This window comes from Leuciscus leuciscus (assembly GCF_965113295.1).
Source record: "Leuciscus leuciscus genome assembly, chromosome: 8".
Classification (NCBI taxonomy): domain Eukaryota; kingdom Metazoa; phylum Chordata; class Actinopteri; order Cypriniformes; family Leuciscidae; genus Leuciscus; species Leuciscus leuciscus.
Window position 1 is genome coordinate 42,693,628 of NC_138732.1, and position 13,724 is coordinate 42,707,351.

General features: G+C 42.7%; 1 protein-coding gene and 1 long non-coding RNA gene across 3 annotated transcripts in view; both read right to left on the minus strand.

Annotated features, from left to right (window-relative positions):
- Positions 1 to 13,724, minus strand: part of mgat4b (alpha-1,3-mannosyl-glycoprotein 4-beta-N-acetylglucosaminyltransferase B) — a 159,400-nt gene that overhangs the window by 4,959 nt on the left and 140,717 nt on the right. Inside the window, exons 12-14 of the mRNA XM_082178090.1 lie at positions 12,940 to 13,018; positions 3,770 to 3,857; positions 1,028 to 1,140 (exon numbers count right to left, since the gene is read on the minus strand). Of these exons, the coding sequence (XP_082034216.1) occupies positions 1,028 to 1,140; positions 3,770 to 3,857; positions 12,940 to 13,018 (280 nt within the window). The remainder of the gene's footprint in view (positions 1 to 1,027; positions 1,141 to 3,769; positions 3,858 to 12,939; positions 13,019 to 13,724) is intronic.
- On the minus strand, positions 586 to 1,014 carry LOC309504800. Of its 2 annotated transcripts, none has more exons than XR_014208170.1 (2): positions 689 to 1,014; positions 586 to 654 (listed from the first exon to the last, which is right to left on the minus strand). It is a non-coding gene; the product is annotated as an uncharacterized lncRNA (long non-coding RNA). The 2 variants fall into 2 exon arrangements; XR_014208171.1 differs by having other exon boundaries at positions 700 to 815.

A 13,724-nucleotide genomic window follows, 5' to 3' on the forward strand; every position in this document is an offset into this window, starting at 1 on the left:
TAAAGAACACTTACAAGAGGAGCGTTTGCCTGTGGTTTAAACACACCATAGAAAAACAACTAGACTAACTAATATAGATTTCAAGCATTACTAAAGACAATTAACACTCAGTAATTAAAAACTAATAAATTAGCAATTGCAACAAATAGACACAACTGAACAAATATACGACTGAAATAAACATTGGTTTAAGATTTTCAGGTGTTCAGGTTAAAATGTCAAGGTCAAATGTAAAATAACACTGCACTTTATTAATAAAATATACATGAGAAATACAGTTACAAAGGTTATTCAGTGAAGAACGAGTGAATCTTCTCTTTGTCTTTTGTTTGATTAATGTTATTATAGAGACGCCGCAGGAATATTAGTGCTGTCAGATCCAGTATACTGACACACACACTCCTGAAGCACTGATCCAGTATACTGACACACACACTCCTGAAGCCCTGATCCAGTATACTGACACACACACTCCTGAAGCACTGATCCAGTATACTGACACACACACTCCTGAAGCCCTGATCCAGTATACTGACACACACACTCCTGAAGCACTGATCCAGTATACTGACACACACACTCCTGAAGCACTGATCCAGTATACTGACACACACACTCCTGAAGCACTGATCCAGTATACTGACACACACACTCCTGAAGCCCTGATCCAGTATACTGACACACACACTCCTGAAGCACTGATCCAGTATACTGACACACACACTCCTGAAGAAAACAGTGGAAGTCTCTCACACTTTAATGGTTTAAAGTCATATTGAAATGCTCACAAAGGAATCGATAAGAGGAATCGAAATTTTAATTTTATAACAAGCATCTGATTCCTGACCTCAAGTTTTGATTCCAGAATTCGATTCCAGGTTATATATATAAATATTCTCTTTAGATGAACAGAATGAGGTTGTGAGAGTGTGTGTGTGTGTGTGTGTGTGTGTGTGTGTGTGTGTGTGTGTGAGAGAGTGTGTGTGTGAGTGTGTGTGAGAGAGTGTGTGTGAGGGAGAGGCTGTACCTCGCTGAGAATGACCCACACCGGAGAGTCGGTCAGCACTGAGAGTCTCAGAGCCTCCAGCGGCCCGAAGGAAGAGTCCACCTCGCCCTCTGCCATCCCGTTCTCAAACCTCCCTGAGGACGGACACACACACACACACACACACACACACACACACACACACACTGTGACACGATCCTCACAAACATCAACACATTCAACTCTTCTGAGATCATGTGCGGAAGAGCAGGCTGAGGCAGATCGGGACAAACCTTCATACTTTAAAGCATCAGTTCACTTCAGAATGAAAAATTCCTGATCATTTACTCACTCTCACATCATCCAAGATGTTCATGTCTGTCTTTCTCCAGTCGTAAAGAAATGAAGGTTTTTGAGGAAAACATTCCAGGATGTTTCTCCATATAGTGACTTCAATGGGGTCCAACGGGTCGAAGGTCAGATGTGAGTTTCAGTGCAGCTTCAAAGTCTCGACACGATCCAGCCGAGGAATAAGAGTCTTATCTAGACAAACCAGCCGACATTTTATAACAAAATAAACATTTATATACTTTTATCCACAAATGCTGGTCTTACAGTAGCTGTGATGCGACACACATTACGTAATCAGGTTGAAAGGTCAAGCGTGACGTAGGCGTAAGAACAGACACAGTGTTTACAAAGCCAAATAAATAAATAAATAAATAAACAAATAAAAGGTAAAACAACGATGTCGGACGATTTTGAAGCTGGAGGAGAAAATGAGATTGAGTTTTTCACCCTACATTTATAAACCAGAACACACTTGACCTTTCAACCTGATTACGTAATGTGTGTCGCATCACAGCTAGAGCAAGACCAGCATTTGTGGATAAAAGTATATAAATGTTTATTTTGTTATAAAATGTCGGCTGGTTTGTCTAGATAAGACTCTTATTCCTCGGCTGGATCGTGTCGAGACTTTGAAGCTGCACTGAAACTCACATCTGGACCTTCGACCCGTTGGACACCATTGAAGTCACTATATGGAGAACAATCCTGGAGTGTTTTCCTCAAAAACCTTCATTTCTTTACGACTGGAGAAAGAAAGACATGAACATCTTGGATGACGCGGGGAGAGTAAATTATCAGGAAATTTTAATTCTGAAGTGAACTTATGCTTTAACTAATTAAGTAGAAAAACACACCATTGGGAGTGTACTGTACCATACATGACTTCCTGTGAAATATCTCATGACACACCAAATAAAGCAACATACAGCAGAGCAGGATACAATGTCATCTGACTGTGGATGATAAATATTTTGAATGATTCACATGTATTTTTGCTGGATCCTGCAGTGCTCCGGAGCGTCTGCTTGGATTATATTCAGCACATTAATGACTGAAGGGGAAACTGACGCTCTGACACGAGGGACGGGCCTCAATAAACCCTGAGGCGCAGTAATCAGACAGACATACATAATCATAATCATGAGAGGGAGACAGCCAAACAGATCAAAAACACTTCAGGCTTTCAGAACCAAGATTTGCCAGGATTTTCTCCATGGATTTGGAGTGCGAGTTCAGCAAGAGAAAGACAGAGAGCATTCATGATTCACACTAGGGCTGGTTACTGACACAAATTCAATATGGATTCATTTATATATTTATATAAGGTACACGTCAATCTTTTTCAATAGAGAAAAAAAAGTATAACGGGAACCAGTTGAAGCCATACATTAGGCTAAGGGTTCAAATTAACAACTGATTCATATATAAACATTTTTTATTATATTAAACTCATAACTTTTGAATGACATTATGTTACTACTCCATCGTTTTTTGAAATGTAAACGTGTTTTCCTGACAGATTTATTCAAACATAGAGGAAAAGTTTAAGTCAAAATATGATGAAAATGTAATATAGTGCATATATTTATCAAAACGCTCCTTATTTTTCCATCTGACTGTCGAGTTTATGATCACTGAACGGCTTTTCTGAGGTAAATGTGACGTTATATTGTTATATTGACGTCTTTCTGCGGTTGAAACACTGACTGATGGATTACATGAGACATGACTGAGTTCAGTGAGTTGTTCTGTATCTTCTGATGTTCACTGATGTGTATTTGCTGCTGTAACTAGTAGTAAAGAGGAAGAGATGATCGCTTCATCTGGTCACACACACATTAGAGAGACACAAACACACATTTACTGACTGAATAAAGTGATGAAACTGACAGAATTTTAAAGCTGAGACTTTGTTTCATATCAAAAATAACAAAGCACAAAGCTAATTGTGATTATTGACTGGGAGGAGCTACAAATAATGTTTCCTGAAGTTTTGTTCAACTGAAAACAGCACTGACTAAAAGATCGATTCTTCTGATTTAAGAATCAATTTCTAAATGAGAATAAATTGCAGTCGAGAAATCAGTATGTTCAACCCAATCCCATATAAAACCAACATCTTTTCCATGTGTTGAACCGAAGTGTTGAAGTGTTGGAGAGGTGTAACACTGGCGCTCTCAGGAGAATGTCACTGTGGAGACGCTTTAGTAGCGCCATATGATATTACATCAATTCTGCATCGTCTAAATGAGTAAACAGGTTCAAGATGGTGAAAACAAGACAGGTGTTCGAATAAACCGCCAGAAAAGATATCTTATTTAAAGCAACAATCACGCCATCATGCGCCTCATCCAAGCATGAGTGTTGTGTATGGGCTGAATCATGAATACTGCTGCTGTATTTAGTGTGTACTTCACAGGTGTGTGTGCTCACCTATTCTGATGAAGCCGTCTTCTGTGCGCTGGTACTTCGGCGTCTTCTCTCTCCCCTCCTTCAGTGCTTCTTTCTCCGACTGAATATTCTGATCAAGAGGGACAGAAATGTTGGAGTGTTTCAGCATGTAACACACACACACACACACACACACACACACACACACACACACACACACACACACACACACACACACACACACACACACACACACACACACACACACTCACTCAAGTCATTTGTCAACAGATTAGCCCATAATCTAGTTTTTACAGTAAAAACAGCAAACCAATATTGCAAATGATCTCAATTAATACATTTAAATGTAATTATTTAGCAGATTAAACTAACAGCAGGGCAACAATATACAAGTGCCGTGACCAGTCCCAGTTAGTCCAGCACAGGACACGTAGCAAGGTGTTTTTTAAATAGATATATAATAGTAAGTGTTAGTATTAATGGGTTGAAGGTGTGACGAAAGAGATTCAGCAGTTTCTTATAAGTGGCTAAAGACTCCGCAGCTCGGGTTGAGTTCTGCAGGGAACAGTCCAGGTAATGCTCGGGTTGAGTTCTGCAGGGAACAGTCCAGGTAAAGCTCGGGTTGAGTTCTACAGGGAACAGTCCAGGTAAAGCTCGGGTTGAGTTCTACAGGGAACAGTCCAGGTAAAACTTGGGTTGAGTTCTGCAGGGAACAGTCCAGGTAAAGCTCTGGTTGAGTTCTGCAGGGAACAGTCCAGGTAAAGCTCGGGTTGAGTTCTGCAGGGAACAGTCCAGGTAAAGCTCGGGTTGAGTTCTACAGGGAACAGTCCAGGTAAAGCTCGGGTTGAGTTCTGCAGGGAACAGTCCAGGTAAAGCTCGGGTTGAGTTCTACAGGGAACAGTCCAGGTAAAGCTCGGGTTGAGTTCTGCAGGGAACAGTCCAGGTAAAGCTCGGGTTGAGTTCTGCAGGGAACAGTCCAGGTAAAGCTCGGGTTGAGTTCTGCAGGGAACAGTCCAGGTAAAGCTCGGGTTGAGTTCTACAGGGAACAGTCCAGGTAAAGCTTGGGTTGAGTTCTGCAGGGAACAGTCCAGGTAAAGCTCGGGTTGAGTTCTACAGGGAACAGTCCAGGTAAAGCTTGGGTTGAGTTCTGCAGGGAACAGTCCAGGTAAAGCTCGGGTTGAGTTCTGCAGGGAACAGTCCAGGTAAAGCTCGGGTTGAGTTATGCAGGGAACAGTCCAGGTAAAGCTCGGGTTGAGTTCTGCAGGGAACAGTCCAGGTAAAGCTCGGGTTGAGTTCTGCAGGGAACAGTCCAGGTAAAGCTCGGGTTGAGTTATGCAGGGAACAGTCCAGGTAAAGCTCGGGTTGAGTTATGCAGGGAACAGTCCAGGTAAAGCTTGGGTTGAGTTCTGCAGGGAACAGTCCAGGTAAAGCTCGGGTTGAGTTCTGCAGGGAACAGTCCAGGTAAAGCTCGGGTTGAGTTCTGCAGGGAACAGTCCAGGAAAAGCTCTGGTTGAGTTCTGCAGGGAACAATCCAGGTAAAGCTCTGGTTGAGTTCTGCAGGGAACAGTCCAGGTAAAGCTCTGGTTGAGTTCTGCAGGGAACAGTCCAGGTAAAGCTCTGGTTGAGTTCTGCAGGGAACAGTCCAGGTAAAGCTCGGGTTGAGTTCTGCAGGGAACAGTCCAGGTAAAGCTCGGGTTGAGTTCTGCAGCGAACAGTCCAGGTAAAGCTTGGGTTGAGTTCTGCAGGGAACAGTCCAGGTAAAGCTCTGTGACAGTGATTCTGTGCCTCTTTGGGATGATGCACCACAAAGATTCTGGAAGACACATCGGTCTGAAGTAATGAGTTTAGGAATAGGGATGCAGAGCCATTCATTAGATTAATCATTTAATATAATTAATGATTTCTTTCCAATTTATAATTTTTTTACACAACTCGTACTGTTTTGTGAAGCTCAACCCTTTTACTGTATATTATGTTTCTTGAATGTGCGGGTTTATATCAGTAACCAATATTTGGACTCAAACTAGCTAGTCCTGACTCTGTGATACATTCATTTAGACTAAATATGCATCTCACAACTTTAAAACTATATTCAGAGAAGAAATAAAGAAACAAATATTGGTAACAGGGTTGCAAAAGTCAAAAGTCTTTCAATCTATTAAACATTTTTTAATCATAAATATATTTTCAAACTGACATCTCCAAATTAATGTGGAAACAACATATTTGTTTTTAATATTTGATATCTGATATCTAATAATGCCAGCCATATCTACAGAGCGGATTATCAGAGAGACTTCAGCTTTTGCTTTTATCAAACCACCTAGCAACCACCCAGAACATCCTAGCAACCACCCACAGCACTGGGGATGAGTTCTGCACAGACAAACACAACTCCTTTCTTCGTGAAATGTAAAAATCTAATTTAGCCCTTTATTCTGTTGCATGCAATAATCTCTATATGAATGAGCAGTTTATGAAAGCGAGTGCAACTGTATTTTTCCAGATCGGAGATGATATTCCTTTATTAAAAAACAAATTCAGTTTTGGCAAAGATTCTTCAGAAAGTAATATATTGAACCAATCTGTGTTTCTGCTTTTCTGTCAAGATAAAATACAAATGACAGCAAAAATAGTTAAAGTGTGAAGGACGCATTAAAGAGAAGTGACGCAGGAGCCCTGAGCTGACATTTAGAGGGAGGAACACTGATGGTTCCATCAAGAACCTCTAACATCCATGGAACTTTTCCATTGCACAAAAGGTTCTTTATAGTGGAAAAGGGTTCTTTCGGGGTTTTTTTTTTTTTTTAAATGTTCTTAACGCTAAGAAAATTTTTTTTCTTTTAAGAACTGATCACTGAAAGGGTTCTTTGGGAAAGCAAAAGTGGTTCTTCTATGGCAAACTTTTGGAATCTATTTTTAAGAATGCATGAATTTTAAAGGTTGTTTATGGAAACATCAATGCCAATAAAGACCCTTTATTTTTAAGAGTGAAGCTCAGCGCACACATTCACAGCAGTTGTTCCTGTTGATGAAGGGCATCTCCAGAACTCCAGTGGTTCAAGTCTTCCCTCTCAGCAGGTCCTTCAGGGTGTCGTGGAGGGGTGAGGTGTCTAAGACCCAACATCGAGCAACTGGAGTGCATCAGGGCTCAGTGCTGGGACTGCTTCTCTTCTCCATCTACATGTCATCACTAGGATCTGCCATTCAGAAACATGGCTTTTTCCATCAGTGTTATCATCTAGCTACTGGAGTGCCTCAGGGCTCAGTGCTGGGACCGCTTCTCTTCTCCATCTACATGTCATCACTAGGATCTGCCACTCATTAACATGGCTTTTTCCATCAGTGTTATCATCTAGCTACTGGAGTGCCTCAGGGCTCAGTGCTGGGACCGCTTCTCTTCTCCATCTACATGTCATCACTAGGATCTGTCATTCAGAAACATGGATTTTCCCATCACTGTAATCATCTAGCTACTGGAGTTCCTCAGGGCTCAGTGCTGGGACTGCTTCTCTTCTACATGTCATCCAGAAACATGGCTTTTCCCATCACTGTTATCATCTAGCTACTGGAGTGCCTCAGGGCTCAGTGCTGGGACCACTTCTCTTCTCCATCTACATGTTATCCAGAAACATGGCTTTTCCCATCACTGTTATCATCTAGCTACTGGAGTTCCTCAGGGCTCAGTGCTGGGACCACTTCTCTTCTCCATCGACATGTCATCCAGAAACATGGCTTTTCCCATCACTGTTATCATCTAGCTACTGGAGTTCCTCAGGGCTCAGTGCTGGGACCGCTTCTCTTCTACATCTACATGTCATCCAGAAACATGGCTTTTCCCATCACTGTAATCATCTAGCTACTGGAGTGCCCCAGGGCTCAGTGCTGGGACCACTTCTCTTCTCCATCGACATGTCATCCAGAAACATGGCTTTTCCCATCACTGTTATCATCTAGCTACTGGAGTTCCTCAGGGCTCAGTGCTGGGACTGCTTCTCTTCTACATGTCATCCAGAAACATGGCTTTTCCCATCACTGTTATCATCTAGCTACTGGAGTGCCTCAGGGCTCAGTGCTGGGACCGCTTCTCTTCTCCATCTACATGTTATCCAGAAACATGGCTTTTCCCATCACTGTAATCATCTAGCTACTGGAGTTCCTCAGGGCTCAGTGCTGGGACCACTTCTCTTCTCCATCGACATGTCATCCAGAAACATGGCTTTTCCCATCACTGTTATCATCTAGCTACTGGAGTTCCTCAGGGCTCAGTGCTGGGACCGCTTCTCTTCTACATCTACATGTCATCCAGAAACATGGCTTTTCCCATCACTGTAATCATCTATCTACTGGAGTGCCCCAGGGCTCAGTGCTGGGACCACTTCTCTTCTCCATCGACATGTCATCCAGAAACATGGCTTTTCCCATCACTGTTATCATCTAGCTACTGGAGTGCCTCAGGGCTCAGTGCTGGGACCGCTTCTCTTCTCCATCTACATGTTATCCAGAAACATGGCTTTTCCCATCACTGTTATCATCTAGCTACTGGAGTTCCTCAGGGCTCAGTGCTGGGACCGCTTCTCTTCTACATCTACATGTCATCCAGAAACATGGCTTTTCCCATCACTGTTATCATCTAGCTACTGGAGTGCCTCAGGGCTCAGTGCTGGGACCGCTTCTCTTCTCCATCTACATGTTATCCAGAAACATGGCTTTTCCCATCACTGTTATCATCTAGCTACTGGAGTTCCTCAGGGCTCAGTGCTGGGACCGTTTCTCTTCTACATCTACATGTCATCCAGAAACATGGCTTTTCCCATCACTGTTATCATCTAGCTACTGGAGTGCCTCAGGGCTCAGTGCTGGGACCACTTCTCTTCTCCATCGACATGTCATCACTAGGATCTGTCATTCAGAAACATGGATTTTCCCATCACAGCTATCATCTAGCTACTGGAGTGCCTCAGGGCTCAGTGCTGGGACCACTTCTCTTCTACATCTACATGTCATCACTAGGATCTGTCATTCAGAAACATGGATTTTCCCATCACTGTTATCATCTAGCTACTGGAGTGCCTCAGGGCTCAGTGCTGGGACCGCTTCTCTTCTACATCTACATGTCATCCAGAAACATGGCTTTTCCCATCACTGTTATCATCTAGCTACTGGAGTGCCTCAGGGCTCACTGCTGGGACCACTTCTCTTCTACATGTCATCCAGAAACATGGCTTTTCCCATCACTGTTATCATCTAGCTACTGGAGTGCCTCAGGGCTCAGTGCTGGGACCGCTTCTCTTCTCCATCTACATGTCATCACTAGGATCTGTCATTCAGAAACATGGATTTTCCCATCACTGCTATCATCTAGCTACTGGAGTGCCTCAGGGCTCAGTGCTGGGTCCACTTCTCTTCTCCATCTACATGTCAGCACTAGGATCTGTCATTCAGAAACATGGCTTTTCCCATCACTGCTATCATCTAGCTACTGGAGTGCCTCAGGGCTCAGTGCTGGGTCCACTTCTCTTCTCCATCTACATGTCATCACTAGGATCTGTCATTCAGAAACATGGATTTTCCCATCACTGTTATCATCTAGCTACTGGAGTGCCTCAGGGCTCAGTGCTGGGTCCACTTCTCTTCTCCATCTACATGTCAGCACTAGGATCTGTCATTCAGAAACATGGATTTTCCCATGACTGTTATCATCTAGCTACTGGAGTGCCTCAGGGCTCAGTGCTGGGTCCACTTCTCTTCTCCATCTACATGTCAGCACTAGGATCTGTCATTCAGAAACATGGTTTTTCCCATCACTGCTATCATCTAGCTACTGGAGTGCCTCAGGGCTCAGTGCTGGGTCCACTTCTCTTCTCCATCTACATGTCATCACTAGGATCTGTCATTCAGAAACATGGATTTTCCCATCACTGCTATCATCTAGCTACTGGAGTGCCTCAGGGCTCAGTGCTGGGTCCACTTCTCTTCTCCATCTACATGTCATCACTAGGATCTGTCATTCAGAAACATGGATTTTCCCATCACTGCTATCATCTAGCTACTGGAGTGCCTCAGGGCTCAGTGCTGGGACCGCTTCTCTTCTCCATCTACATGTCATCACTAGGATCTGCCATTCAGAAACATGGCTTTTCCTACTACTATGCTGACGACACACAACTCTACCTCTCATTGCAGTAAGAGATCCTTGCGAAGACTTGTGATCCTGGCCAACCCAACACTTCATCATAACTTCTCCATTCAGCTGGGTGCATCATCCATAACTCCATCCAGGGCAGCCAGGAACTTTGGAGCTGTGTTTGACGATCAGTTGAACTTCTCAGACCACATTGCTAGAACTGCCCGGTCCTGCAGATTTTCCTTATACAACATTAGGAGGATCAGGCCCTTCCTATCAGAGCTACTCCTGTTCCAAGTGCTTGTTCTATCCAGACTGGACTATTGTAATGCTCTCTCCTTCCAGCATCACTGTCAAACGTCTGCAACTGATCCAGATGCTGCAGCGAGAGTGTCTTTATCGAGCCGAAGAGACGCACGTCACTCCTCTCCTCATAAACTTGCACTGGTTTCCAACAGCCATTCGCATCAAATTCAAGGCCCTGATGTTTGCCTACAGAGCAACCACTGGCTCTGCATCTTATATACCTAAACTCACTCACTTAATAATGTTGGGTTAAAAATAACCCAACGAGTAACCCAACTATGGGGTGGTATAGCACCGTATGTACACAACGTATGTACATATGCGTATTTAACCCAACAGCTGGGTCATTACTAAAAGTTACTCAACGATTTTAAAAACATTTTTGGAAAAATAACCCAACATAGTTACCCAATTTGTGTAACCTAATGGTTGGGTTAAAAAAAATAACCCAACGTTTTTTACTGTGCACCACTTCAGACCCATGTGTCCTCCAGAAGTTTGTGTTCTGCAAGTGAACGGCGTCTTATGGTGCCATCATCCCAAAGAGACACAGAATCACTTTCACAAACCTTCACCTGGACTGTTCTCTGCTGAACTCAGCCCGAGCTGCGGAGGCTTTTTCATCAACACATGACACATCAATACTAACACTTACTATTCTATGTATTATCTATTCTCTCTCATGAAGACTTCAGATGCAAAAATATTGGGTTGACACATATTGTGTCTGTGTCCCTGGCAACTGTAACTTCTTGGACCGAAACGCTGTGATTTGATCCAAAAGAAGATAAATATGTTCAAAACCCCCAGAAGAGCGACGCTCTAATTTCCCAAACTGCATTAACAGCATAAAACAGACCACAAAGACTCCTTTCTCCAGGGCATTCCCTGCTAATTTTCTATATCCGGCTGAATTCCATAAACATCCCTTAAGGGAGCTTTACAAAGAGGGAAATGAGGAGAAAAGAGAGATATAACAACCCGGCAGGGAGGAGAAGCAGAAACCAGCGAGGGCATGAGAGATATTAAACGGAGGCTCTCTCTCTCTCTCTCTCTTTCTTAGAAAATCCCGCGATTAATCTTGCGGTGAAGGTCCGTTTCCGGCTGTAATCTTAAATCACGGTGCCGCCCCTCGTCTGCGCTCCCTCGGGAGAAAATATCTCCTCTGCGCCGACCGCACACACGCAGGTCACGTTTTATTACTGTGTGTCAGTACAGTTGCATTAGCTCATAAAACAGAAGTATATCTCTATCTCCACTGCTTTGCTTCCTCCTATACGCTCCTCCAGTGTGGCTGTGTAGAGCAGTGATGGAGAGATGCAGTGACTTTCTCATGAGTCTCTTCTTCTTTAATCGAGTCTCTTGTTGTTACTTATGTTCATATCATTTTTGTCACATTTACAGGGATAGTTCACCCTAAAATTTAAATTAAGTCATCATTAACTCACCCTGGTGTTGTTCTAATGCCGTACGCCCTTCTTTGTTTTTTAGACCACAAAAGTAGAATTGTTTAAAAGTGTCCCGCTCACACTCATCCATATAATGGCAGTGAATAGCAACCAACATCAAGCTTTAAAAAAAAGATGCAAAAGTATCCCAGAATGATCCGATGCGACACGTGTCGTAGGGTTTGGTGAAAAACGAATCTCTCAAACAGAGATTTAATGTATTATTTAATGAAAATCCTGCCGTTGATCTTCTGTGCTCGACTGCGTTCATGAGACTCTATTAACTCTGAATCGCACATGAAAAACACACGAGTTATGAGAAATTAAAGTCCCCCTGTGGTGAAACTCCAGCGTTTAATGTTGTTTATGTGTCTATGTGGTGTTTTTAATATGCTTTAAGACAAACCATGTGTAAGTTCATAAGTCGACACCATTGCTGAGTATTTCCTCCTTAAAACTGCAGTGAACCAAAGACAGTCTCAAACACACGCTTTGAAATCGCTGGTGTTTCTGACGTCACAAACTACCTTGTAACCAATCAGATCAACGTGTGATCGTCAACCAGTGGATCTCTGAGCTGAGTGAGTGAGTGGAGGCGGGGCTCATTTGCATATTCATAGAACCGCGCATACTAAATGAGGCAAGGGTGTCGAGTTACATTCAAGATATTTTAAGGCATGACGAAAAACACTTGAATGTTTGGTTTAAATTTTGGTGATCAAAGATGAGTTTTAAGGGATATAATGATTGACTACAGGGGGACTTTAAGACTAAGAATATCCATTTACCGTCTTCTCTGGTGAATATATCAGTTGTGTTCACATCTATCAGCTGTCATTCTGACTGTCATCAGACAAAAAGTAAAGAGAGTGAATGGACACATTTCAGTGATTTCTATGTGTTGTATTACATGTGTTACGTGTGTTTATTAGTCTTGATCTTTTGCTCTCGGTGGCTGCGAGGATGTCGTCCACTCGCAAGCATGAATCGAGGCATCACACGTGTCTGTAGTGCAAATAGTGAGTCATGGCACGCTTAACACTTCAGGATAGGGATTTAAACAAGTCCTTAACTCTAAGGATGAGCAATGCTTTCACGTTTATGCCAAACTATGATAGATTCAGCTCTTGACATCTGCTCAAACAGGAGGCATGCCAGCGCTGAACACGGACTGAAGTATTGAGCTGGATGAGACAGTGTTTCAGCACAGATCTGGTGTGTTTACAGAGGAGCAGAGCAAACACACACACACACAATCACACAACACACACACTGTTAGTGTTCGTCTGCTCACAATGACAGGGACTCACGTCGAAAGGAAGAACCTCCACTGTAGTGTTGAAGAGCTTGTCTCCGGGGTGCTCGATGTTTCCACTGCGGAAGAAATACCTGCACACACACACACACACACACACACACACACACACATAAATATCATCCAAACCATCAATCATATCAATTCCATAAGGAGAACAATGCTAAAGAACGCTGTTGCAGAGGCTTCCTTATATATCATCTTATCAGGTGTTTATTTATAGAGCCTGCAGTGCACAGTGGCCCCGAGGGTATTCAGGCGGTCGGTGAAACCGTAAAAACAGTGAAATATTATTACCATTTTAAATCAGCTGTTTTCTATGTGGATATCTAGTAAAGTGTAATTTATTCCTGTGATCAAAGCTGAATTTTCAGCATCATTACTCCAGTCTTCAGTGTCACATGATCCTTCACAAATCATTCTAATATGAGGGTTTGATGCTCAAGAAACATTCATTATTATTATTATTGTTGAAAACAGTTGTGGACATTTTTATTTCAGAATTCTTTGATGAATTGAAAGTTCAAAAGAACAGCGTTTATCTGAAATGGAAAGACTGTAATGTAAATGTCAATTCTGATCAATAAAATGCATCATATCTCTTACTGACCCCAGACCAGAAAACACTACAGAAACGTTAGTTTTGAGAAAAGCACTTGAACACAGACGACACTTTATAACACATGCTGTCTAATGCCATGACATTCAGACTCGTTTAAGAGTCTAAAAACAGCATCTAATCCTCTCCTAGACTCTCTGTATGATCACACATGTAGAAAC